The 27,869-nt window shown below is 58.5% G+C and overlaps 1 protein-coding gene across 1 annotated transcript; it reads right to left on the reverse strand.

Moving 5' to 3' along the window:
• Nucleotides 1-5,247: 5,247 nt before the first annotated feature.
• LRRN2 (leucine rich repeat neuronal 2) lies at nt 5,248-27,869 on the reverse strand. Its single transcript, XM_057400626.1, has 2 exons — nt 27,756-27,869; nt 5,248-7,644 (listed from the first exon to the last, which is right to left on the reverse strand). Exon 2 carries the CDS (start codon nt 7,353-7,355, stop codon nt 5,280-5,282), a length of 2,076 nt encoding a protein of 691 aa, XP_057256609.1. The 5' UTR covers nt 7,356-7,644; nt 27,756-27,869; the 3' UTR covers nt 5,248-5,279.

The following is a 27,869-nucleotide window of genomic DNA, read 5'->3' on the forward strand; positions in this document are numbered from 1 at the left end:
GGAACTGTAGAGTGCCATTGAGCACATTAAAGTGCTCTGCAGCATGAAACCACACGTGTAGGTAAATGCTCAGTATTGGCAGCCAGAGGTACACACGTCGCATTTGCTCTTCTCAGTGACTGTTTGCTGACGCACAGCAGTCTTTGCTTCAGCTCTTCACAAACCTCAGCATCCCTCTGCTGAGATGGATTGTGGAGCCAGCTTAGCCTAAAGAAAGCCGCTACATGAGGTACAAAGATCCTTTGGAGCAGCCCCCTGGAATGCTTACTCTAAGCAGTTACCATGAGGACAGCTATGAACTTTCTGACTGTGTTACATATCTATTATGGTGCATGACTGTGATGGAGACCATAGTGCAGCTTCCCAGGGGCTGTTCCATCCTCCTGCATCTAGCAGGATGATTATATCTGGCACTGAGCAGTCTTCTCAAGAGCAAGAACGAGACCCACACATTATACAGGGGTGATAAACTGTGTTTGGAACAGCTCCAGAAGCACAGGTGACCTTTGGGCAGCAGCTTTTCTGCTCTGGAAGCCCTGCTTCAGTTACCTGTCTGCAGTGACTGGACTTTTCCTTGCTCCTCTGAAGAGGTGGAATTCCAAGTCCACGGTAGTGTCTGGCCATCTGCCACAGGCTGGTTACACATCCCATCCACTTGCTCTCTGCACCTTATTAACAGGCAGCTTTGTGATCGCAGTCCTGCTTTCCTGTGCTCTTTTACCCTGGGTACATGCACTTGCTGCCCACCCATGTGTGGGACACCCCATGCCTGCTGCACGGAGTGGATGCTTCGGGAAGATGCAGCCCACTGACCTCTGCAGTTACCTTCTGCATCTCCAACCCTTAGAAGACACAACCAATCTGAGGAGCAGCCCAAAGGCAGGAACACGTCGTACCTCTGGCTGAAAGACTTGCTGGCTGGAAAGGGGGATTTCCTGCCGGAGCTCCCCCAGTGCTCCCAAATCCTGGTGTAGAGCAGCATACCACCCTGCACCCGCAGGCAGTGCCGCAGTCACGAGCAGGAGTGCTTGCTCCATCTAACAACCATCTCTGTGTTTGCACTATTGAAAGTGGGCGTGAATCGCAGAATGAGCTGGGTTTGTGTCCTGTGTGTAATGAATTGAATTAAATTGAGCACGTTCTGTGATAATTTGGGTTCTTCTGTCTTTCATTTGTGCTGTTTCAGAGAAAACCATAGAGTCAAGGCCTGTTCCCAGTTAAGGAACCTGTGATCTTCCTGCATGCCCAGTTCCAGGGAGGGAGGACTGACCTCCCATCCCTCCCAGCACACGTCTCCCTACAACAAGGTAGGAGATGGTGGAAGCCATCGGGAGCCACAGAAGGGGAACGGCTTCGGCTTCATCTCCCGAGCCAGGCTAAGTACTTGCTGGGTTCGTTCCCAGTTGGTTGCCAGGGCCCATCACCACCACAGGAGGGCCCCCACCAGCCGTGCAGGGCGCAGAGCGAGGCGCTGGCAGCTCCGGGGTGCACAGACCCCACCTTTCAGCTGGCACAAGTGAGGGACACCAGTCCCATGGGCTGTGTTTGGCTTTCCTTGGGTTCCTCCTGGCTCACGATGCCGGTGGAGCCCAGGAAACCAAATGAGCTCTGCCCATCTGTTGTAACCCAGCCCCACACAGGCCCAGCAGTGATTGATCCCTTGCCAAGGAGGAGAGGCTGCTTCACAATGCAGAGCACCTTGATGGCTTTGTAGGAAGACCACAGAGCTCCAGCTGCGGTGCCAGGAGAGCCAGAGCTGGTTCCCTGCTCCCTGACGTGCGGACACCTCTGGCAGATCTGGTTGTATTCATTGTCCTGCCCTTGCTTGTTCCCTGCCTGTTCTGAGGAGCAGCTTCAGGCAGGGCTGGTGCCTGTTGGCTGGGCCGCATCCAGCCCTGCAGCAGCTCCAAGAACAGCAGCTGGACTCTGCCAGGCTTAAACCTGCAGCAGGGCAGCTCCTGGCTCTGCCCCAGCAATGCCCAAAGCTGCTGCTCGCCCTGGGGGTTTTCCACAGGACCCAGACCCGGGCGATGGTGCCCATCCCATCTTTAACCATTTCCTCTGGCTGTTGCCCCCTCCTCCACATCTCCCCATATCGAGTCCCTGCCAAAACCTTGTATTCCCTGAGCCCTCATCCAGCCCTGGGGAAAGCCCCCAGATGGGGCCCTCCTCACCCCACGGCAGCCCCACGCTCACTGCCTGCTGCTGCTGCCACTGAGCTGGGCTCCTTGTAATTCCCTGTTAACACAGAAGAGAAGGCTCTGGGAAAGCCTTAGAGCAGCTCCAGTGCCTAAAGGGGCTCCAGGAAACCTGGAGAGGGGCTTTGGACAAGGGCCTGTAGGGACAGGCCAAGGGGAATGGCTTTAACCTGCCAGAGGGGAGACTGAGATGAGCTCTTAGGCAGAAGCTCTTCCCTGTGAGGGTGCTGAGGCGCTGGCACAGGGTGCCCAGAGAAGCTGTGGCTGCCCCATCCCTGGCAGTGCTCAAGGCCAGGCTGGAGCCACCTGATTTGCTGTGGGAGCAGAGCCAGAATGGGAGCAGGAGGCTCCCACACCCTCACTCACTGTGGGGTTGGGCCCCAACATGCCCCCCGTGTACACTGGGTTCTGAATCAATGATTTAAGCCTGCCCGGGCAGGAGGAGCAGCCCCAGCAGCGAGTACCCACCTCAGCAGCACCCATGCTCCATTGGCATCACTGATGGCTCCAAATCCTTGGTCCTCCAGAGACCCCAGTGCTATGGGGCAGGCCCAGCCCACAACAGCATCCCCTGCAAATGGTGATCACTCCTGCAAGGTCAGAGCTTTTCTAGCCTCATGCTCCAAACAACCCCATGCCACCACCCTGCTGCTTCCCATCAGCCTGAATTTAGCCCCAGTTACCCACTTGAACACAGCTGAATCCATTTCCTTGGTGAATGATGAGCTCCAATCACCCCTGTGCCATCCCCTCTTCCTTTCCTTGGTGACTTCTGGATGGAAAGGCTGAAGAAGCTCTTGCTCCTGACCTCAGGGTGTGCTTGGAAGGGGAAAAGGGCCTTATGAAGACCATAAATCACTGAGCAGCTCTGTGCCTCAGTTTCCCCACCTGTAGATCAGCGCTAAGGGAGGGAGGGAGTGCAGCACTGGGAAGGAGGCTGCCTGCCCTGGACATTGACCGGTAGATTGTCCTAAAGGTTCTGAAAGCTGCTTCATCCGAATGGCATCATCCACATGGATCACCCCACTGGCACTGCCCGAGGGGTGCTTTGATTTCAATCATCCCTGAGGAAGCGCTGGTGAGGAGAGGCGTGCTTTGATTCCTTAATGCATTAATCAATAGGTGCCCATCAAGCCTCTGGAGCAGGCAAGGGGGGCACTGAGGACTGGGCATCTCCACCATGGGACCCACGGCAGGTCCAAGGGCTCTGTGAAAGAAGGACACAGGGATAGAACCACTCCAAAAATCACTTTTATTGGGTGCTTAAAATAGAGGCTGGCACACAATGTTCTCGCTTGGCTTTGCTGGGAGAAGCTGAGTTGCATGGAATCCACGATGCTGCTTGCACTGAGGAGGAGGGAGAGGGGCAGAAGCAGGGGAATGAGGGATTTTCTGTCTCTCCTCAAATGAAGGCAATAAATACATTATGAAAGAAAGAAAAAGTTAAACCTGAGGAGCAGCTCAGGAGAGTGGTTCATGGGGGGGAGACCGGTGCCCCGAGGTGGGACCTGGTGGGACAGGCTGGAGGAGAAGCGTTTCCCAAACAAGCCTTTGACATCCTGGATGGATGGGAGAGAGGGAGGGAGAGGACAGGAGGTCATGGACCCACCCCTACTCTTCACCTGAGCATCTCTGAGAGCTGCATCCCTGCGCAGTGCCCTGGGATGGAGCCTGCTGCTCCCTGTGCCCAGTGAAGCTGTTTCAGTGCTGAATCCCTTCTGCTGCTTAAACCCCATCACCTTGTTCTACCTGGAGTTGCCTTTTTACTGTGTCAGGGTCCTCTGGACCCTTCAAAGCCCCAGCAATTAGGCACAACCAACTCCACCCCAGGGAGTCCGCATCCACATGGAGACACCAACTCCTGGGGTACCTTCACCCCATCACCCCCAGGGCTGGCTGGGATGGGTCTTCCTGATCTTTCCCATGGGAGGACCCTGGGCAAGGTGCTGGCTGAGCTCCATGTGCACTGTGCCGACACCACGGGGCTGCACCAGGCTCTGGTGTGTGTTGATAAAGGCACGTTGTGTTTGGGGCTGCAGCGACCCAGCCCAGAATCCTTCCCGCTAACAGGCAGGGGCGAGGTGCAGGCCCAAGCAAAGGAATGGCTCGTTCACATGAACCAGGGAGAGGAGCATCGCTGCAGCATCAGATTCGGCTTCGCTGCATCCCTCGGTTTGGCACATCCCAGGGGATAGCGGTGCATCCTCCCCTTCACAAGCCCAGGGATGCAGAGGGTGCAGGGGCTGTTCCACAGAGCCCGCAGCCTCTGCAAGGGGCTCCTGCCGTGACGCCCTGCAGTCACTCACCAGAACACAAAGGATTTACTTCCTTTTTTTCCTTAAACAAGACCAGAAAAGCAAAATCCTCCCCTTTTCTTCCCAGTTTTCCTCTTTTTTCCTTCTTCAACATCACCCACAGGTTCACAAAGCAGCTTTGAGCTCACACCAGGAGGCAGGATCCCACCCGCTCCAGCCAGCCCCATGGGGATGCCAACTGAGAGATGTGTCACCATCAGCATCTCTGTTTACCCTCCTCTCCCTTCTGCTTCCCTTCAGCGAGCGACAGGGCAGGGAGGTGCTGGGGGGGGGGTTGTGGCTGATTATCTCAATGCTCAAAAAACAACCCAAAAAAGGAGCAAAGAGGAGATGTATCCCAAAGGAAAAGGCCTTTTTGTATTTCCAGAGCAGGGAGTGCCCAGCGGAGGAGCTGACGCCGCTGCAGTGTCTGTGGTGCCATGGGACATGGGACGGAAGGGGTGATCCTCTGATCACCTGTATGGCTCTTCGACCGCTCAGGGCATCGTCCCCTGGGGCCCCGCTGAGCCCTCCCGGCTGCTCCGGAGCTGTGCCCAGGCCCAGACCCTGCACATGGATCCGGACCCTGCCAGGACCCTGAGGCGGCAGTACCAGCCCCGCTGCTCTCCCATCGACCCGAACTCACATCCATGGAATTCCCGGGGGTTTGTTCAGTTCAGGGGTTTTTGGTAAAAAATAGTTTCTCCCTCCCTGCCCTACCCCCCCCCCCCAACCCCTCCCAACCCCCCCAGGCCCCCACAGCCCCACAGCAGCCCCACAGCAGCCCTCAGCAGTCCGGGGGGGCTGCCTGCACCTTCACAGCCAGGATCTGCCCCCCACGCTGCCCCCGAGCCCAGGGCTGGCTGAAGGGGGGGTAGACCACGCGCATGGCCATGGTCCCCCGCGGCGCTGCCCCGGTGCCGTAGCGAGCCACGAGGCCGGCGGCGAGGAGCAGGAGGCAGAGGACCAGCACCATCAGGATGCTCCGCCTGCCCTCCAGGAGCAGGTAGCGTGGGGCAGCCTCCTTAGTCCTGGCACTCACACAAGCCACCTTGGTCTGCAAGTCTACAAAGGCCACGTGGAGGCAAGCCCAGTACTCGGTGTCCTGGTGGAGGCGGGTGATGTTGTACGTGTGGGTGCCCATGGGGATCCGCGCCACGTTGGTCATGTCCAGGTTAGAGCTAAGCAAGAAGCTGGACCAGGTGAGGTTGGAGGAGACGGTGTTGAGATGCGGCTTCCAGGCAACCAGGACGTGGTAGGCCTGGACGTCGGCCACCACCAGCTCCAGGCTGTCCTCGCTGAGCGGGAAGGAATGGTTGACCGTGATGCTGATGCTCTTGATGTCTGCCCCGACGAGGTTGTGAGCCACGCACGTGTAGAGCCCGGCCTCGCGAGCCGAGATCCCACGGATCTCCAGGGTCCCCTCTGGATGCAGCCGGTACCGCCCCTCTTCCGTGTAGGGCATCAGCTTCACCCCTGAAGGGGTGACCCAGTAGATCTCTGGGTCGGGCTCTGCCAGAGCTCGGCAATGCAAGGAGACGTTGTCACCGTCGGCCGCCTCCAGGCGGGAGGGGAAGCTCCGGGTGGAGATGAGCGGCAGGCACTGGTCTGTCATCTCCCGGAAGGGCACATCCCGGATGTGCCTCCGCTTGAGGTCCAGGGGCTCCGCGCACAGCGTGGACTGGGGCTCGATGAAGCGGATGTGGTTTTCCGTGCTGTTGACCCAGCGGATGACGCAGTCGCAGCGGATGGGGTTGCTGTGGATGCTGATCTCCTGCAGGTTGGGCAGGGACTCCACTGTCTGCTTATGCAAGGCACTTAGGGCGTTGTTGTTGAGCATGAGGGTTTCCAGCTGGGGAAGGTGGTGGAACGCGTTGGGGTGGATGAAGGACAACTTGGGGTTGTTGGTCACATCCAGCTTGGTCAGCTCGGGGAGGTTGATCAAGGCAAACTGGTCTATGGACACCAGCTCCTCCATGTTGTTGAGCCCCAGCTCCTTAAGGTGCAGCATGTTCGTGAAGTCGCTTTGCTTGACCCTTTGCAATGGGTTTTTGTTCAGATCCAGGAACTTGAGGCCAGGAACCTGCTGCAGTGCCCGCTTGGGGACGTCCACCAGCTTGTTGTCATAGAAGGAGAGGCTCTCGAGGCTCCGCAGCCCCTCCAGTGCATAGTCCGAGATCTCCCTCAGGTTCATCCCGGCCAAAACCAGGCTCCGCAGGTTGGCTAAGGGCCTGAAGTTCATATCCAGGATCGCATCCACCCTGTTCCCTCCGATCATGAGGATCTCCAGGCTGGGCAGCGTCTGGAACCAGCGGCTGTCGACCGCCCGCAGCAGGTTGGAGTTGAGGTGGAGGCGCAGGAGGCTGCCGAGCCCGGCGAAGGCGCGGGGCGCGATGCTGCGGAGCTGGTTGTGGTTCAGGTAAAGCTCCTGCAGGTTGCCCAGCCCTGGGAAGCTGCCGTCGGGCAGCTGGGAGAGCCGGTTCTCCTCCAGGTGCAGGCTGAGCAGCTGGGGCATGCTCCGGAGGCCGAAGTCCCGCACGTCAGAGAAGCTGTTCTGTGACAGGTCCAGCTCCGAGAGGTTCCGGAGGTAGCCCAGCTCGCCCTGCTCCAGCCTGGCGATGTTGTTGCTCTGCAGGAGCAGGGTCTGGGTGCCCTTGGGCAGGTCCTGGGGCACGGCGGGGATGAAGAGGTCATTGCAGTCCACGGTGGCCGCCTCGCGGTACACGGAACGGGGGGTGTACCAGGGCCTGATCTGGCACACGCACTGCGGGGGGCATTTCACCTTCCAGGGCACGATGGGGATGGCGGCGGCGGCGGCGGCCACCACGCAGAGCAGGAGCGAGCTGCTTGGGAAGCGTCTCATGTTTGGCTGGCGGGACCAGCGCCCTCCGGGCAGGAGCGCTCACAGGGCAGCGCCGGAGCGGGGCGTGGGACGACAGCAGGGTGGGAGCAGCATCCGCGGGAGGGGATGCTCCATGCGAGCCCCTGGCAGGATCAGCCCCTGCTGCCGGGTGCCCGGCCTGGCCCCCCCCACCCAGAGCACATCACAACCAGGGCTGGAGCCTTCACTCAGAGCTTCGCCTCCTCTTCCTCCCAAAATGGTTCATTTCTGCAGCCGGCTGCATCCTTTGGGCTCCTCCTCGAGGTCATTCCTGAAAGAGGCCCCACAACAAATTGTGTTAGAGGAGACTTCGTGTGTGTGGCAAAGCCCCCCCCAGCAGCCAGCCCAGCCTCAACACAGACCAGCACCTCCATCCGATCTGTTTCGTACCCACGGCATTAACCATGCCCTCCTGTCCCGGAGGCTTTGAGTGCAGCCAGCCCACAGATGCCCTGTCCAAGGCCACCAGCATGTGAGCAAGCACAGCCTACATGGCGGAGCCACAGCATCCAAGGCAACCACCCAAAGCCCCCAGGATAAAGCCCCCCAGATCCTTCTAAAGCACTGGCCCAAGGTGGGGGCAGTTTCCTGGGAGCAGGAAATTGAGTGGGCTCACTCAAAGCTGGGGAACGGAGAAGCCCTTTAAGCCCCCCCTTGCTGGGTGCAGCTACGGCCTTGCCCCATTTCCTTGCACCCTTTCCAGGGAAAAGGGGTCAGGCCTCCTCTGTGGGGTGTTTGGTGAGGGGCTGGGGTGGGAAGGAGCCCCTCAGCGCCTCCCATCCCGCAGCCATGGGGCTCACAGGAGCCTGCCACCGCCCCACCTTTGGTTCCTTGATGCGTTGTGGCTCTCCTGACCCAGGCTGACACAAATCAAACCAAGCCCCAAAGCCTCTCCCAGCTTAAAAGACTCCCCCACAGCAGGAAGGAAAGCATCAAACCCAGCCGGGATGGGGAAGGAACACTCCCCCCCCCCGCCCCGGACGGCTCTGTTTCATCCCCTCTTGCTCTCCCTGGAAAGGGCTTCCAACCAAAGGTTATTCAGCACCACCTCATCCGTGCCTCACACCGGGATCGATCCCACACATCCCCTGCTGCGAGGGCATCGGCTTTTAAAGCATCTCCTGGAGAAACAGCATTAAAGCAGGGAAGGCTCTATTGATTCCCACATCCTCCTGATGGACCCACAGCTTTCTCTGTAAGTGCGTGGGCATTGCTGTGACTGTAAATCCCCCCGGCCATACAATATTACAGGATCTTTTCTCCCCAGAACAGTAACACAGAGGAACGTGGGGGATTGTTTCCTTAGGGCTGTGAGGAAGAGCCCAGCAAAAGCACCTTGTTCCCAACCCTGTGGTACAGGGTAGAGGCAGGACAGACCTCAGGAGGGATGGAGCTGACCCCCCACAAACCCTTGGTTTCTCCCCAGACTCAGAGCAAGGCAGGGAAGAGCGGGACTGAGATTTAAGGCTAATGAATAGAGCCATGAGGCTGGGGCTGTGCGGGTGAGCAGGGGGCAGCCTGCAGCTCCTCCCCAGGACAGAGCCGCTGCCTTGCAGGCAGTGGGAGACGCTGCCCGGGATAACGGGAGCCTTGGATAAGCCAGGAGGAGGCAGGGGCAGAGCAGGGGGGCTGCTGGGGTGAGGTGGGACCAGGACACCCTGTCTGGGCTCTGGAGAGCTTCCACGTCCCAGCTCCCCACCAGCCCCCGGCTGCTATTCCGGGCTCTTCCTTGGCGTGGGCTCGGTGACAGTGACAGGAGGAGATGGGTGAAGCTTCTGCTCTTCTGCTTCTGCTGCTTTGTGCCTAAAATACAGCTCCGGGGGGCGTTGGAACATTCCCTGTGGTGCCCCAGCACATGGGGAAGTGGAAAATACCCCCCGATGCCTTTTCTTCCCCCGATCCCCACCCCAGGGATTTGACTTGGCTCTTCCCTGTTCTCCCAGCATGTACCCACTCCCTTCACTTCCCCAAGGCATTTCTGTGACTTCTACCCTCAAGGCTGGATTTCCCACATCTCCTTTCCATGCAGCTTGCTGCCAAGTGGGATTGCAAAGGTGCTGGAGCCCTGGAGCCCCAGTGTGCCTTTGGTGAGGGTTTTACCTGGGGAAATGAAGCACAAAGTGCCCAGGGCCAGTCTCCGTGTGGCACCAGCCTGAATTTGCCATGATACCGTCTGTGGTGTCACTCGCTGATGGTGAATCTCCTTCCATCCCAGGCAGGTGTGCTCAGGGATGGAGAGGGGGGGACAGTGGAGAAATATGGAAGGTGAAGGAATAAGGGGGAATGAAAGTGCTACAAGGAGGTAAAGAAAGAGGACCAGAGGTGAGAAGGAGAAGGAATGGAATAGAGAGCACCAGGAGATGGAGATGAAATGGGGAGCATGGGAGAGAGGGGGTGTGCAGCTGCAGGAGCAGTCAGCAGAAACCCAAGGAAAGGGTATATAAGGAAAAAAGCAACTCGAAAAGCACCAAGAATGAGAATTGATGGCGCCAGGGAAGGGAAGATTCTTTTATCAGCAGGTGTACTGGAGGGAGCCCGGAGATAAATCCCCCGGTGGAAGGAGCCTTGGTCTGGGAGCTCTCACCCGCTGCGTCTCTCCCTCCGTCACCTGCCTCATAGCCTGGCTCTGGAGATAAGCGGCTGCGGCTCGGCCCGGGGCTCTGCTGCCCTTCCCTCTCCCCTCCTGCGCCAGCAGAGCCGGGTGCTCCCATCGAGCGCTGCCGGGCGGAAGGCGATGGGCGCCCGGCACCCGCAGGGGGACCCCGCTGTGCCCGTGGCTCCTCTGCACCAGCAGCTCTCGTGCCCCCACGGGCGGCAGCGACTGCGGCCCCTCCCGCCGAGCCCTTGCGTGACGGCTTTGAGCAGCCGGAGCCGTGCCCGCCGCTCCCCGTGCGCCTGTTGCGCCTCCGCGTCCCTGCCCCGGGCCCTGCCGGAGGCGGACGGGGCGCGGCGGTTGGGAGGATGCTGAGGGAAAACCCTCCCCCTCCTGCCTGCTGCTCGATGGCACAGCTCGGGTCTGCTCCAGCCCGCGCGAGAAGGAGGAAGGGCAGGATCCCGGGGTGGGAGGATGAGGATGAGCTGGGCATCGCGTCCTTCGCAGCCAGGGACATGCGCGAGCTGCCAGTCCAGGCCCTCTGCACAATGAGACAACACGAGGCCACCGTGCCCCCCTCTCACCTCTCAGCCCTGGCTGCTCTTAGATCAGGACCTTCTGTGATGGCACATAGCAAGGTTTGTCCCCAGGCTGAGGTCACAGCTCCCCCATTTAAACATTCGTGTAAAAGCTTCACTTTTATAGATGATAAAAGCAGGAATTAAATAGAGTTCTCTGTCAATTACTTGTAAAAGTTAAAAATAGGGTGCACTGCTGTTACCAGAAACACTCCTACATCATCTATCTGGAGGGAGATGCTGCATTAAATCCTGGTCCCCATCAATGCCTGTCCCTGGATCTCCGTCACTGCCTCCTCACCACAGGGCGGGATCCAGCCTGCCTGATCTAGATCTCCAAGTACAGTTACAGTAGGGCAAAGCCATTCTCATCCCCATGAGGAATCATTCAATCACTTACATCCTGGAACACTGGAGGGTTCAGTGCAGCTGAAGGCCTTAGTAGAGGCTCGGCTGAGCCCTGCTCTCCTGTGCCCTGGGCTTTAATTTGCTCCTGCTGCTGATGGGTAACTGCTCCATGCAAAGGCATGGGCAGGGTAACCTGTGGGTCAGGGTTCTGGGCTCATCTCCCTCTCAGATCCATGCTGGGACTGTGGCAAAACAGTTCAGGGTTGCTCTTCCGAAGCCCTCACAAACCTGCAATGCAAGGCACTGGCAAAGCAAGTGCTTGTTGGATTTGGAAGCTAAACACATCCCCTGCTTCCCGCTGATGAAAGGGCCCTGGGATGTTTCCCAGTTGCTCCTATCTCTATGCAAGCACCTTCAAAGCACCGGGGTGGAAAAGCGTTTCCTCTGCTCGGAGCAAAGATCCCGACACCGGGAGCTCTGCCCCCACGTCACACACCAGGAACCAGCCCAAGATAAAGGAGAGACACCGAATCCCGCCCGTAGCGTGGCAACGGCTCCCCCGGCACCCAGCAGCATCCCTCATCTGTATGCTCCAGCGCAGCCCCGCACCATGGCAACACCCTGCTCCGCACCCCGGGCGTGCTGCGGCCACACACAGCGTCAGGCAGCTTCATTCAGCGGCTGCAAGGGGAGAAACTTTGTCTGTTGGAGGCCGTTCATTAGATCCGGATGCACTGCACGGCTCTGCTGCCTGCTTCCAGCGAGGGAGGCTGTGCCCTTCCTGCAGCTTCCCCCCTGGTTAAAGGAAACCAGCGTGGAGCATGGGGAACCCCTGCACAGAGACCCAGGGATGCTGCCTGTGGCCTCCTCCTGCAGCTCTGCTGGCAGGGAGAGCGAGAGCATCAGTTCTGCTTGTCGAGGAGGCAGCCAGGAGATAAAGAGCTGCCGGGAGCATGCAAAGCAACCCGCTGCCTGCACCTCACTATCGAGCCCATCTGCCAGAGCCTCACGCAGGAGCTTCTTATCTGGATGCTGCTCTCCCTCCCTTTGGATGGCTTTTAATGAGGAAGGCTGGGAAATAAGCCTGTTGTTGCTCTTCTGCTGCTTCCAGGCTTTGGAAGGGTTGCAGTGGCTCTGCCTGCCTCCAAAATGCTCCCACAGGTTCCTATGGCTTCCCAGAGATGCTGCTGCCATCTTCCAGCACAGCCTCCAGCCTGGAATACATAGGATTTGGCTTTGCTTAGTCACAAACTGCCCATGCAGCTGCTTTTTGTCCCCTACTCATTGCCTAGGAATAAGCACAGTCCCATCCTGCTGGGACACCGGGTGTCTTGTGGTCAGGGATGCTCAAGAAGGAGTTGGGGTCCCTGCAAAGCAGTTTCTCCAGAACCCAGCTCCCACAGTGGAGCCGAGGCTTTCTGGAGGTTTATTCCTCATGGGGCTCATCCCCAGGGCTCTGCCCTGCCCCTCATCTTCTTCCCTGCCCCTTCCCTTCCTCCCTGGCAGCAGCAGTTGGTGCCACAGGCTCTCACTGGGGAGCAGCGCTGGGACTGTGGCCGTGCACAGTGGCAGGGACTCCTGGGGTGGGAGCCAGCTCCCCCTGTGACCTCCAAACCATGGCAGGAGAGCCTGCAGGCTCTGCTCCTATCACTGCCTTTGCTGCGCTGCTTTATCTATTCCCTGACAATCCCCCGCCTGCCAAGTGCCCTTCCCGACCCAGCCACTGCTTCCAGAGCTATCTCCAGGATCTTCTTCCTGAGTGGGAGCAGCTAATTTAGAGCTCTTCAGCTGTAAAAGCCATTGCTGAGCCTTCGAGAGCCTAGTGCAGGGTTTCAAATGGCAGTTGCCTCCTTAAGCACCCAGAAGCTTTAGAAAAGTCCGTGATCAGTGAGGTCCCAGTCAGGTGGGTGGGGAGCTCCATGTGCCAGCCCCAGCATCCCCCAGAGGGGTCCCAGCGAGGCAGGACGCCCTGAGCATCCCGAACCCATTCAACACCCTCATCTGCTGTGCTTCATTCCCACCGCCCAGCGCTGCAGCCACCACCAGCTCACAGGCACCACCGCCTAGGACCTTCCTGGCCAGGCTCAGCTCCACGCAGCCCGGGTCAGAGGCACAGAACACATCTCCCTTGCGCAGAGCAGCGTGCCCAGCAGCAGGATCCGTGCTGGCACCACCACGCCGTGGCTGAGAGCCGCTCCCAGCCCAGTAATGAGCTCTCCCGGTTCTTCCTCCCCACTGGCTGCAGAGCAGTGTTCAATAATTCAGGTGAGCTCTTGAAGCGTCTGGAAAACACCTCCAGGTCTTTCCTAATGAGCTCACCACGGACCTGCCACCCAGGACCGGGGCTGGTCCCCCCACCAGCACAGACACTGAGCAAGCACAGGGAATGTTGCACTGAGGGGTCCCCACATTCCCGACCCACATGCAGCACCGTGAGCATCTCCCGGCAGGATGGAGGTGGCCAGAGCCACATCCTGGCAGGTGCAAAGCAGCAGGGACACAAAGCAGCAGTGCCAAAGCCAGGCAGATTCAAACGAGGACAATGCCACAGAGAGCACAACCTGGTGCAAAGTCCCCTGTGGGAGAGGGGCTTTGCTGGTGCTTTCCAAGCCAAACCCTTTCAGTGCAGCCCATGCTGGGGGCGAGGGCATTGCTCTTGGTGGCAGGGGGAACATCCCAGCCCTGCTGAGCTCCTCCACACTCGGGGAACAGCTCCCATAGTTCAGAACTGCCCTGCAGGCAGGAGAATCCAGGGAATCCCCACCCTGGAGGCAGGAGCCCCAGTCCTGCTCCAGCAGAAATCTCTGCCTGCTTTGCCTGGTGGGACTGCAGGGATGGAAGCACCCATGGGTGACACTGCAGGGATGGAGGTGCCCATGGGTGACATCGCAGGGATGGAGGCGCCCATGGGTGACACCACGGTTCGTCCCACTCATGGTTTCTGGCTGCAGGAGCACGTCCATGAGCTGAGCCCGAGCTCTTTGGTCGCTGCAAGCCGTAAACTGAGCAAGACCAACAGAGGCTCGTGCGGAGAGCCCTGGCCCAGGGAGCAGAGCAGATGTGATTCCCAGATGGCCCTGCCAATTCCAGCCAATAACAAGGATATTTCACACATCAGGCACTTCGCAGACACGTTAATGAGAGCAAAGAAAGGCTCCCTGAGGCAGATGAGGGGCTGCAGGGAAGCAGCTCTCAGGGTGGGCTTTGCCATCCTGCTCCTGGGGACCATGGCTGTCCCCAAGAGCAAGAGGAGGCAGGGTGCCAAGGAGCTGTGGTCTGCATGGGGCCAAGCACTGCATAAATACAAGGGAAGGTGAATGGGGAGCCTAAAGCACCACCCCTGCCCCTGCCATATAGCCCAAGTGCGGAGGGAAGGCAATGGAGTTGCCCAGGATGCTGGCTGCCAGGATGCAGCACATCCCACTTGCGCACAAGTACATGAGTGAGGAACGAAGTCCAGTGGCCGTTCTCACCAGGCCAATGCTACTACAGCGAACCATGGTCCAGGACCTTGCAGTTGCTTCAACTCCAGTGACCTGAGGAGCTTTAAGTGATGGAAATACCTGGCTTCCACATGGAACATGCAGAGAGGGAAACCTTGCTGGAAGGGTTAATCCCCCCTCCCTCCCCCTTTGCTAAAGGAGAGATTTCATACCATGCTGTATAAATAAACTAATGTGATATTACAAAGGACTGCAGCTCAGTATATTAGATACCGCAGCACTGTTGCAGGGCATCTGTCAGCACCGATCACAGTGACTGATGACTTAGCAAGAACGGACCTGACATTTCCAAATGAGCTGTTTTGAGAGAGCTGTCATTCAAAGGGGAGCTAAACTGAAATAATAATGATAAACCCCAGATAGGAACAGGAAGAGGACTGGGAACATTTGCTGCCCCTGTCCCACCTACTCAAGGGTTCCCAGCTTGGCAGCAGGACAATTTGGCACAGCGAGGGCTGAGTCCATAGGATGGGAGGGAAAGTAGCTGTGGCCTCTCTCTAGAAGCAAAGCTTTGCTAAGGCACAGCCCAGATTCCCCTTCCAGACCCAACCCAGAGCCTGGAGATGCAGCATTCCCCATGGCAGATGTGTGCAGGAGCACACATGCAGCCGGTGGGTGCATCCCTGGGGGGGTGCATCCCTGAGGGGGAGCTGCTGCAGTCAGGGTACCTGAGCTGCATGGGCAGGCGGGAGGACAGGACACAGACAAGCTGCCATCGCCTTGTCTCGGAAGGAACTGACAGAACACTGCTTTCCAAACAGGCACAGAAGCTGCTCTCCGCATGACTGAGCTCCGAGTGGATCTTTATCCCTTTCCGGCGCAGGAGGAGGGAGAGGGGCTGTTTTCAGAGCAGCTTTCAGATGTGTCATTACGGGTATATAGAAGGGCTGTAAAAAGCCAGATAAGGCTGACACAGGCTGCAGGCGCATGTGTGCCTGTGCACCGAGAGAGAAGGGAAAGGCAAGAACCATTTTCAAGCAAGAGCCCGCAGCAGCAGCAGCAGCAGCAGAACAAGTGTTCCCCTGCACAGCACAGAGCACAATAAAGGACTTTTTACCTTTCCTGTGCCTCCTCTGCAGCCACCTCCAGGGTGTTTGCACCAAGCAAGGTAGGAACGGGAGGGAAGAGCTCAAACAGACGCTGCTGAGGGTTCAAAGACGGGGCAGGCTCCTCTGAGGGTGCAGATTTACAGCCCCAAAGCTCCCCAGAATGAACCCACTGCAGAGAAGAGCTCTAAGAACAGCAGAGGGAAGTCCCAGCTCACCCAGAGCTGCCGATCCTTCCCTCTGCCTGCAAAACACCTGCAACGATTAACCTGGGGCTCAGCGAGCACAGAGCTCCCCCTCCCCAGCCAAGCACCATCACTCAGCACCGCACAGGACCCGACCAATTAAACAGGCTCTAACGGGCTCCTCCTGGTCCTGATGAGGCCCCATCATTATGTGATTGCTGCCAGCCCAACGCTGAGTGACAGCTCCAGGAGCTGCCGGTCCCCACCCGCTGACAGCAGGACCAGCACTGGTGACCCCAAGCTGCCTGCGCCGGGTGTGCACCGCTGCTTGGGGTAGCTGAGGGGGAATGCGGGGCTGCATCCCCAGAGCGTGAGGGAGGGGAGACCCCCCCCCATCCTACATCCAGCTCTGGGGACAGCACCACAGGAGGGACGTACCCTGCTCCTGCTCTCCGCTCCCTGCCTGCTGCTTTAGATGGGGTGAGGCAGCAGAGCAGCCGTGTTCCAGCGTGGGGCTCGAGGCCACTCAACCTCATGGGGTTTGGAGAAGTTCTGGAACCAGGTTTCCATCCATCCAAGGGGCTCAGAAAGTCCATTCCCCTTTAAAATAAAGCTATCAGAGCTCCTGCTCCAGTCCGGGTGATCACCGCCTGCCAGCGCCTCATTCCCTCTGCAGTTTTAATCGCTGCTATTACAGAGCTGCAGCGCTTTACCCCAGAGGAGGCTCAGGCTCTCCATCAGGGCTAAGGAGCCCTCTCCTTAGTGCTTGTGTTAGAATTACCCTGCCCTTGGTGCCGGTTGGGGGGAGGCTGTGCGCACCGTGGAGCAGAGCCTGCTCCCTGCCTGCCGCTTTGCCCTGCGCTCAGAGATACACAGAAGCTGCAGAGCAGGAGAGAGCCGGGGCCGGGCTTCTCGGGGGCGGAGGATGCGATGTGTGAACAGATCCAGCGCCTGGGGCTGCTGTACCCCGGTGACAGCTCCTGCATCCGCTTCCTGCTGAGGCAGAGGGGAAGGGAGGCTGCGAGGCTCGGGAGTTACGCAAAGTTCACCAGACTTGGACGGTTTTGCTCCTCTGGCATCAGGCAGCTTCCGACCTGAGCTCCACCAGAGCCCCACTTGGTATTTGAGCCCCAGCAACCACATCCTTCAATCTCAATGAAGTATTAAAGTGAAAGGCAATTCGGTGAGGCCGTGAATTCATTAGACACCACAGCGAGATGTAAGAGGTGCTGCGGGTGACGATGTGCCGGGGAGGTGGGGATGTGGTGGGGGGAGCAGGGGCCAGGCAGACACCTACAAGCAGCGGCGAGTTAAAGCCATAAAGGGGAAACAAAAGCACGTTGGTTTAGATGAGGATTAAATGACAGCCCTTGCTTCAAAGGGCAAGCGCGAGAGGCAAGCAGGCTGTGACAAACCAGAATGCATGGACACAGGCAGCCAATTCCCTTAAATACAACTTTTATTGGCCATGAGATCTGAAACCAAGCAGCTCTCAATAGGGATTAATAGCTTTCCTTGGCCTCCTCCAACATTCTCCAGTCCAGGGAGGGCCCTGCTGCAGGCGGGGATGCCCGAGGGCCGTGGGGCCGTGGGAGGAAGAGCGAGACGGAATCACTTAGCCTTCATTAGGGCAAATTAAAATCAGAAGCGAGATGACAATTACAATTTGTGACCAGTTAATTGTTCTCTTCAGAACCTGATTGCGCGCACAGCGGGGGAATTCATTGTTCCAAGTCCCAGGTGGGTTGGCTTTGAACCCTGCTGAGGAAAAGGAGTTCCAGTCAGGAATGCAGGCTGCACTGCTGGGCATCACCAGCCCAGGGGCTGCCAGACCCCCAGAGCCCCTCATTGGGCTCAGCCTGTGTTACTCCCCGCTCTATGGCACAGCAGTGCTGGACCTGCTGCCTCCACAGCACCCATGGTCCTCACCCTGCACGGTGGCACAGGCGCCTTGCCTGCCCCCCCCAGCCGGGGGGAGCTCCCTTCACAGCGGGGCGGGTGAGTGCTGCAGCCGCCGCGGCTCCAGCATCCATCCGGCCCCGAGCGCGCTGCGTCAAGCCCAGCTCCCATCAATCAACCTCCCCCTTCAGAGCACCCTTCTTGGTTCTCATCCCTAGGGTGCTGGGGAAAGGGTGTTGTGAGCGCTCGGGTGTATTTATAGCTGCTAATGGGGCTGCCAGAGAGGCGGAAGGTGCCAGGTTTCAGCGGAAACGGAGACCTCCCGCTCCTGCCTTCGCTCCAGCTTCCCACCCGCTGGGTTCCTGGCAGGCTCCTGTGTGCCACGGTGCTCCGTGTGTGGGCACCAGCTCTGCAGGGGGCTGCAGAGCCCAGGCTCGCACCAGCCCCGTGTCCTGGGGTGCAGGCTGGAGCGTGGCTCTCCCGCGGGATCTCACCTGCTGTGATGTGCCCCCAGCGATCCCCTCTCCATCACTGCCCAGCAGAGGGGCCTTCCCCACGCTGCTGATTAGCTGCGAGGTTCATGAGCATCTCTGTGGGAGCAGGGGACATCTCAGCCTGGTTCCCCTCCACGGTACCACCACCACAGCCCTGCTGCTGCCCCTGCTCCCCCGCCTGGCCCCTCTGCATCCCACACAACCAGCGAGGCAGCTCTACAGCATCTCCCACCGGCTGCAGCTCCTGCCCCTGCAGATGGGTACCCAGGAGCCGGGGGGGGGGGGGGGTCCTTATTCCCGGCCTGATTTGAGCCACAAGCAGCTCCCGTTGGCACAGAGGACGGAGCGAGGCGGCTGCCAGGGGCTGGGATGTGGTAGCTCCTGTGGCTGTACACGCCTGTTGAGCTGCGACATGACAGCAATAGCAGCTCATAATCCCCGCAATTGTGTGTTTGTGCCTTGCAGCACTGTGTGTTCTGGAGACACAGGTGCACGCCAGGAAATGATGATCTATATTGCCATGACAAACCATTTCCCTCTGTTGTACGTTGCAGAGACAGGGAAAGACCCCGCAGATTGTTGCGGTGGGAGGGAACGCCGCCGCCGCAGGGAAACGGCTCCTTGTTAACCATTTGGGATAGGGGTTGCAAAGGAATCATCTCCCATGTGCTCATCTACAGAATGCAGACAGCTCCGAAGCTCTGGACACCGAGTCCTCCTGAAAAGCCAGTCCTGCAGAGGAGCTGCGGGTGAAGAGGGATGCTCAGATCTCTCCCATTCATTTCTTCATCTCTCCAATCAGACAAACAAGGAGCATGCCTAGAGCTGCAGCAGGCTCTCAGAGCCTTCCTGTCTCAAGATGTTAAAGCCCCAGAGGAACGTGTCCATCTTTGTGTTGCTCCTGGCTGCTTGGACACTCCGGGGTCCTCATCCTGTCCAGCACAAAGGCTTGGACCCCATCCCAGCCTGTGGGCATCTCTGGCCCTAAATCAGGCAGACCAATGGCCAGACGCTGCCTGTGCTGCATCATCCCTGGTGACATTCCCTGGCAGAACCACTCACAAACAGGGAGGATGGATACCCCTTGGCACAGCCATTAAGGCTGGCTCTTTTGCAGAGCAGCCTCTAAAACCTCCCCCCTTCATTTACCCACACCAAGGCCAAGGGCAGCATCCTCTGAGTGGGGATGCTTTGAGCAATGTCAAAGGATTTTGAGCTCTGATACCCACGTGGTGCTGCACAGGCCAGCTGTAAAGTCAACCAGGGCTACAGGCAGAGGGGACAGAGACCAGGGAGGGCACATCCGTGTCCTCCTGCTGAGCAAAATCCCTGGAATAAGGCACTCACTCCCAGTGTGACAATGGGAGCGCTGGAGAAGGTGGCACACGGCAGCCCAGGGTGCTGGGTCTGGAGCACAGGGAGGGCAGGAGCTGCTCCAGAATGTCCCCCTAGGGAGAAACATTTTGCCATCCCAGTGTTTAGATGTTGGTCCCTTCAGAGGGATAAATCACAGCTCTTCATTCACACTTCCTTCAGCAGGGGAGGGGGTGTGGGGAGGAACAGGTTATTAAACAAGGCTTTAGAAAGGGAATGAATTCCTGGGTGTAATTAAACTCTAATCCATGGTGGGATCTCTCCTGTTATTTCTCTAGAGGTGCCTGTTGTTGGAAACAGTATTCCTCCAGCTCAGCAATCCTGCTGCAGGCAGGGAACGCTGCACAGACAGTGCTGGGGAGCCAGGGACCGACACTGCGGGGCTCAGCTCCATCTTTCCTGTCCATTCATGGTTTAAAACGCTCTTCCAGGGGCGAAGAGAGCCTGGGACATCCTGCAGGGACACTCGCTGGTGGCAGGGGCACAGGCAGGGTTTGGTGCCACCAAAGCGATGGGCAGGTGACTGCAGCAGCCGTGGCTGGGTGCAGAACGAGGCCACATCACACAAACAACAGGGGGAAAGCCCAGCCCTGCTCCCTTTGGTCTCCGGCAGAAGAAAGGTCAGGATGAGTGCGGCAGCTTCTGAGCACTGTGAAGTCAGGGTAATTCCTAATTGCAGGGGGTCTCACCCTGTTATCCTGCTGACATATTCGAGCCTCCTTAGGCCAGATGGCTGTGATAATGGGCTGGAGTTATAAAGCACCTCCTGAGGGCTTGAGGACCCCATGGAGTGACACAACAGAGCATCCCAATGGTGTTTGTGGATGCGGGATGCTCCAAAGGGGCTGAGCCTGCCCTACAGAGGCCGGGATCCCATCCTGCTTCCCACCACAGACCACATCCTGAGGAGCTCTGTTGCCCCAGAGCTGCCCTAAGACTCCACCAAACCCCTCTGGGCTGGCAGATGCCCAGGGACAGCTCAGTTCTCCCTTCCCTGTGCTTCATCCAGCAGCCAAGCTCGGTGCCTGCAGGACAGGGTGAAGAGGAGGGAAGCTCCAGCAATAACAAAGCAAGGACAAGAGCAGATCCAGGCTGGTGACAACCCATCAGGCAAGGGGGACAGGCCCCAGCCCCTGTGCTGCAGCAGCTTGTCACTGACCCCAGGAGCTCCCAAGACTTCCCATGCTTTTATGTGAGCTCCAGCGCATGCAGATTCCTGCTCAGGGTTAAACAATTCAGCAGGAATTGCAAACCCAGTGTTTCAACCAGACGGAGGACACGGGTGACAATAAAGGGGTGGACACGAAGCTGGTCCTGGCCATGACAGTAGCTCTGTCCCCTGGGTCTCTGTTTACCCTCCATGCTTTTTCTCCTGCTCAACACACAGAGGAAAGCCCAGGGCCAAAGCCCAGGTCCAGCAACCAGGACCTGGCCCTCGGTTGAAGGCAAAAAGACCCTGTTCTGGGGTTCACCCAGGAAGAGCTCAGACCTTCACCAGGGGACATCTTCCCTGGGAAGCAGCAGGGATGCTGCTCCTGAAGCCAGAGGCACCACAGTGGCACCCCCAGCCCAGCCCAGGTTCTGGCCCCACTTGGGATGTGCCTGCTCTTAGGGCTGAGGGGGGAGGAGTCAACCTCCAGCAGTCACAAAAGCAGCTGGAGATTGGTGCAAATGGCAATAAGTCATTAGGAATCATAAGAAAAATGTACAGTTGCCATAGCAACTGCCGGCACGGCTTTGGGGATGCTGCACCCCCTCCTCAGGCGTGGAGCTGCTCAATGGGGATGGAGGCAAAGCCCTGGGTGTGCCCAGAGAACCCCTGGCTGGGAAGCGCTTGGGAAGTTGGGATGGCTCCATGGCACTGCCCGTATGGGGCCTGGGGGTGCTGAGCCCCTCCCTGGGGAGCAGTGGGGCTTTGGCACCAGCAGAGACCACAGAGGTGGTTTACAATGGGATGGGGATGGTTTATTCCTCCCAAACCATGATGGTCCTTTCAGCACCGTGAGCCAGAGGGGCTGCACATCCCTCACTGCACCCACCCCTGGGAAGGACCCAACACCCAGCCCTCAAATCACCAAGTTTCCTGCACCGGGGTCCCACTGCCCATAGGTGAAGCTCAGGGCCCTTGGTGGCTGTTAAAGGTCCCTCCCCAGAATGAAACATGGAATGGTTTGGGTTGGAAGGGACCTGAAAGCTCATCCAGTTCCAACTCCTGCCACAGCCACCTTCCACTAGAGCAGCTTGCTCCAAGGGACGGAAGAACCCTTCATGGGTGAGGAATTTGGCTTATTCATGGCAAACCCCACTTGGATTTATCTTAATTAAAATCATCTCAGTGGCTGCTGGGAGCCTGGGGCAGAGGAAGGGAGAAGGGAATTACTGGTGGAGAGGGAATTATCCTGCAGGACCAAGACTGTGATGAGCTGGGGCAACCCAGACCCTGGCACTGATGCGTTGGAGCCAGAGCTTTGAGCCGAGCAGTGACCCTCGAGTCTCTTTCCTCCCCTTTCCCATGCTAATTTCAAAGCCCCCAGTTCCCAGGGCTGCCATGCAACAGGAAAACATGGTCCCTGTCCTGGCGGCCTGTCACAGGACGGAGCAAGCTCCGAGCACGGGCACAGCAGGAGATGCTGCTCTCCACCAGCCGGGAATCACAGCCCTCGACGGTCCCACGCGTGTCCCCCCTCCCGCAGCTGCACGTGCCTGGCGGAAATGTCACCCACTTGTCTTGGATTCACACACAGCCTCTCCCCCCGGGAGCTTTCTTCCCGCTTACTCCCAGAATTAGCTCTCTTCCGATGGGGATGAGTGCCTCACTGCCTCTTAGTCATCCCGGGCTGCTGCGGAGAGCAGCGAGCAGCACCCTGGGGCAATCCTGCAGCAGCACGGGCCTGGGAGAGGCAATTCCTGGCTGCCTGCAGCCCCGAGGGCATGCATCCCCCGAGGGATGAGGGGCTGCCAGTGCCCCAGCACAGTGGGGTGTGGGGGGGGCCTTCAGCAGCGAGTGGGGTGTGCCCCTGTGATGCATCCAGCTTTGGGAACAGCATCGCTGGTGCTTTCCTTTGCTAAATCACGGCTTGGCTTTTCCCTGGAAGGAGGATGGAAGGCCAGGGAGGGCCGGGGGGTCTGGGAAGGAACGGCTTTTAGGGAGCAGGAGCCAGTGAAACACAGAACAACAGCCCTGTGAGGAGCAAGAGGGGTTGTGTGAACCCCCCGATAGCTGGGGTCTGAGGTGCCACTTCCATGTCATGCTTCCAACCATGCTGGTGGGATGCTGAGCTGCTCCTCAGTGAAACTCAGCACAGGGAGGACTCAGCCCGACCAACCCTGGCTGCAAACTCACCCCTCCCTGCTTTAGAAACCACTGGGCTCCACAGTTATTCCCAGGCACTGCCCGAGGACAGCATCCGCACCAAGGACACCAGGAAAAATCAGCTGGCATCAAGCATCTGCATCAGCCCACGCCATGCACCGGGAGAGGCTGCTCCATGAGGCCAGAGCCCATCTCCCCTTCCCTGCACACCCACCATTGCTTTTGGCCTTGCTGCTTTCCCTGCCCAATCCCTGCTCCTCACCCTTAGAAACAGGAACTAAAGCAAAGCACAACCTGGGGCTGCTGAGCCAGGGAGGACAACAGCGGCCAGGGAAGGGGGGACAAGGGGGTCTGCGGCTTCCCAAGAGGGTTTAACCAGCACAGAGGGAGCCAACAGCACTCAAGAGCCATGAAGCTGGAGCCTCACCAAAACCCTTCTGCCTTATCCAGCAACAGCTTCATGGGAATGGAAGAACAACGGCGCTTCCAGCACGGAGCAGGACTTGGACACGGTGCTCCAACCCAGCAGCATCCCCACGGAGCCCACCCTGGACCTGCTCCTTTGTGCTTCCAAGGGCTGGCTCTGGGGATGAGCCCTGCCGCAGGGTGGGAAGCAGAGCAGCCACGGGCTGCGGCTTGGTGCGGGCGAGCTGGAGCTGCACGGAGCCCTGCGCCAGCGCAGCACCGGGACAACGTGCCCGGCCCCAGCACTGTGGCAGCACGTGGGAGGTTGGGAAAGTGACTCAGAAATAGGACTCGGCAGGATTTTCCATGGGAATAAAAAGCTCCACTGGGAAATGCAGCTTCTGATCAACCGCGGGGATTTGCGCAGCCGGATCAAACACTGCAGATCCTCTTTGGGACAACGAGTCCAAAGTCCAAATGGGCTTTTCCAGTCAAGGGAGAGGATGGGATTATGTGCTGCCAAACAGTGGTTTGAACAACCAAACCGTCTGATTAAATGTGATAATCTTACTGTAACAACCGACCAACCCCCAGTAGAAATGCTGGGTCCAGCACACACCAAATGGGCTCATTTTAATGTTGCACACACAGGGAAAACCCCCAGTTTTTCCGTTTCAGGTAGTTTTTCTCCTTTACATTTCCCCCTCTGTATTCCCAGGCTGTTGATCTGTAGCCACAAGGTCCTGCTGGGACACAGGACAGAGCAGGGATGAGCTTCCCTGGGCTCTGGGGCAAAGATGCTTTCTTTATTTCTGCCCCCAAAGGAGGGAGCTGGAGTTGGTTCATCTCTGCCTTTGGGAAAGGCTGGTTCAAACTGGAGCCCCCTGTAGCTGGTTCCAGATTCCTCGCTGATGAAGGCTTTTACAGTCCAAGCAAGCAGGAAGTGTCACAGGACAAAACCAGAACCCAAACCCCGGCCCACTTTGGCCAGCAGGAAGGACAAAACTCCGACCTCACACACGGGTTTAATCTTGGAGTGATTTGTTTTATGGCTGGTTATAAATGCCACAAAATAAGGTTTTCTGATAGCACCTGGGATAGGCTCTGAAAGCTGATGGGAGCCTGGATGGGGTCAGGAGCCACTGGAGCCGTTCTTTGCTGCTGCAGGGGGGAGCTGGCATTAATTCCAAGTAGAGCCAGTGAATAATTTATCACAAGTAATTTATTGACTAAGTTTGTCCCTTTTCCCTGTCTGGGTGACAAGCACACCCAGCACCAGACTTAGGCACTACTTAAGTCCCAATTAAAGCCCTTTGTGAATTGTCTGGGAACGGATCCCAATTTTCCCGTTTTTATTTGTTATTCGGCGTTAACGCGCCAAGCAGAGCCGACACAGAATTCCTGCTCAGCAGCGTGTTTGCAAACAGTTCCTGGGGAGCACCGACCGCAAGGGCTCCTCGCTTCGAGGGGCAGGGGGGTTACTTGTGCCCTCATCCCTCCCTGATGGGGATGGTGCCGTTTGTGGGACCTCATTTCCCACATCCAAGAGCCCCAGGTGCTCCCCACCATAATGGATAATGGCAGGGGGAAGGCAGCGGGTGCTGGGGCTCTCCCTTCTGCCCGAGGTGCAAGCAGAGCTGTTTTCCCAGCCGTTTATCGCCTTCCTAAAACCCACTCACTGGAACAGGCTCTTACAAAACCCACTATAAATATATATATCACAAAATACTCTCTGCCATCAACAGCCACTAAACCTGCACACATCCCTCACCACCTATGAGCTGGCTGATGTCCTGGAACAGTCGGACATTTCAGCCGGTCCAGCACAGAGGGATGCTGGAAGGGACATGTGTGGGGATGGATGGAGGGGGCCATGGGCAAAAGGGCAAAGAGGGCTTGTCCTGGCTTTATAACTCAAGAGCATCAGCAACCAAAATCTGAGCTCAAAGGCAGAGCCCAGTGCGGGGCCGTACGGACAAAGCCCGGCTACCATCTCAAGGAGAAGTTTTCAGCTCATCCAATCGTGATGTTTCTCCTGATGCTCTTCTCCCAGCAAGCAGCAGACAGCACTGAGCTCGGCAGCAGCTCCGATTCCCTGTCTGGTGGCTTTCCCCAGCCAGGGATGGGCAGAGCCGCAGCTCTGGATGAAGAGAGCATGGGAGGGAAACAATTCCATTTCCAGGAGGAAAACCAGAGCCCTGGGGTGCCCTCCACCCCATGCAGAGCAGAGGGGGAGCAGCCAGGGGTCAGTGCCGGGGGCCTCCCACTTTGTCTGGGGTGGAGGGCAGTGAAACATCCCCTGAAGGTGTTTCCTGGCCAAAAGGACGTGAGAACAAGAAGGGAGGGTGGTGGTGAATTGCTGTGGCACAGAGGGGGTCACACGGGTCCTGGGCTGGCACCTCTACTCTTTAGCAAATAAGCCGCGTGCCAGCAGGAATGTTATCCCATGGGCAGCTTTTAGGACAGAAGGGAGGAGGCATTTAGTGACCAGCACCAGCCCTGAAGGTGGTTTTGGTGATTCATCTGCTGGGAATAAAGCAAGCGAGAGAGCCCTGTGCTCACATTCCCTGTGTTTGGTGCTGGTGGGGTGATGGAGTCCCCACCTTTCAGGTGCCCCCCTGGAATGAGCTCTGGACCTTCCTCCATCCCTGTGTTCTAGCCAGGAAATTCAGGATCACAACCCTAAATGGCAGCAATGAGCTCCAGCGAGGAGCAGGGCCGATCCCTCTGCTGCTCTTCAAAGCAGGAGCAGCCACATCTGGTGCGAGCTGCTGGAGCTCCATTGGGAACCGGAGCCTCCCCAGCACCGCCTTTGAAGCACTGAGCAGAGGGGCTGCCCCGGCTCCCTGCGGAGGCAATTACAGAGCTTAATGTGCAGCGCTGTGGGGAAAGAGGATTCCTGGTGTTCCAGCACCCCCCGTGCGGCGGGATGGGTTTAGCTCCCTGTCCTGCCTAACCCACCACCCCCTTCCGCTGCACCAGCGGGAGCTGGCAGGCTCTGCGATGGGTGTTGGCACAGCTCAGCCCTGGCAGCTCCCGGTTTTACACTGCAGAGGACGAGAAAGGTCCCACCCAAAGGAAGGGGTTTTAAATGGCTGAGGAGCAGGGATTCACCCCCAGATGTGGGCTTCAGCCCTGCCCTGCACAGCCACAACCTGCCAGACCAGCCCCTAATGCCTATAGAGGGGGAAAGGAGAGCCAGCACCCAGCAGAGAGGCTGGGCCAGCAGGACCAGGGGCACAGGGAGCCAGGGTGGGAGCTGGGTGACAGCACCCCACATCCCAGACACGAACCAGGGACTGATGGGCACCCACAAGAGGTAAAGCCCCATGGCAGGGAGCAGTCAGCGCGCTGGGAAACTTGCATGAAGCCACCATGCAAGCCATCCCATCACCCGAGGGCTGCACCGCGCTCAGGCTTTGAGAGACAGAAGCAAGATATTTGTTTCTCAGCCTTGCTGTGAGCTCTGCCCGCATCCGTGCTGCGGGAGCAGGAATGCTCATTCCCAAAGCAAGGGCAGGGCTGGGTCCTGGCTCAGCACCGGCACAGCAACACGAGGTGGGTGAGACAGGCAGCGACTGTGCATGGTTCTGACCTCCCAGCCTTGCTAGATCAAGGCTTGAGGAACAAGATCCTCATGCCCAAAGCTGACAGCAGCATCTGCCTGCAACTCCCAGCAAAAGCCTCCTGGGAAACACTGCTCCAAGGGTCCTTTTCCCTCTGGGGTCTCACTGCGAGGCCGGGACAAGCCCTGGGTGGCAAAGGGCATTGTTAAGAGCCCTCAGATCCCTTTTTCCAGGCTCTGGAGTGAAGCAAGAGGATGTGAGGAGAGCCGGTGCCTGCCCAAACATCGGGGAGAGGCGAGGACAGCCACACACAGAGCCGTAGGGTCCCCCAGCCCTGAGCACCCTTCCCAGACTGGATCAGCACAAGGGTGCACAGGGGCCCTGCCCTGATCCCCATCGCTCTCAAGGGCACAGCCACGCACCCACAGCAGAGGGATGAGGGATTCCAGGGGTGCAGGTGGGTGCACACATAGAGGAGGGAGTCAGGAAGGCTAGGGGGTCAGGACCAGCACACTGCAACGACACGGCTGCCCCCGGGGTTCGCTTTGCCATCACCCTTCGGAGGCGGGGGAAGACCAAAGGACCAGGCTGGTTTATTTAACGCAGTCTCTTCTCTGCGCTCAACTTCGCTCCTTCCACACTTCCCCGGAGGGGTTAAAGCACCCGGCGCTGCTCCCAGCCGCTTCCGTCTCAATCCCCCCCTTCGGCATCGTCACGGTCACCCCACGTTCCCACCGGTGCCTCGGTGGGGATCGACTCGATCCCAGAAGAGTTTCCAGGACCGCGCACCCGTCCGTGCCAAGGGAAACCTGCTCTCCCCGGCTGCCTCCCTCCCGGAGCGCGCAGGGCTGCGGGGTTCATTTCCCCTTTGTACCAGCTTTCCCGTCTCTTACATCTCACACGCACCATTTCTCACCCCCTTCCTCTGGGAGGAGAAGGAGAAAATTAACCCAAACAAAACCCCGACCCCGCAAACTGCCGAGCAGCGGCTCCGTGTCGCAGAGCCCCCCCCCCCCGGCCCCCCCAAAGTCACCACCGCCCCCCAAACAGCGCTCACTGGGGCTGGAGCCCCACTTACCCTTGGGCTCTCCTCCCGTCCCCCGGCGCCGCTGGCATCGGCCGCAGCTGCCCGCACATCTGGGTCGCACAGAGCCCCCCCCAGCATACAAAGGGCCGGGGTGCGCTGGACCTG

The sequence above is a fragment of the Pezoporus wallicus genome, unplaced genomic scaffold (assembly GCF_028554395.1).
Source record: "Pezoporus wallicus isolate ANWC-B61680 ecotype Strahan unplaced genomic scaffold, APGP_CSIRO_Pwel_v1 scaffold_7736, whole genome shotgun sequence".
Taxonomy (NCBI): domain Eukaryota; kingdom Metazoa; phylum Chordata; class Aves; order Psittaciformes; family Psittacidae; genus Pezoporus; species Pezoporus wallicus.

What these genes read in the sequence shown, in the direction of transcription:
- LRRN2 (XM_057400626.1), bottom strand. Translation starts at nt 7,355, where the DNA reads ATGAGACGCTTCCCAAGCAGCTCGCTCCTGCTCTGCGTGGTGGCCGCC.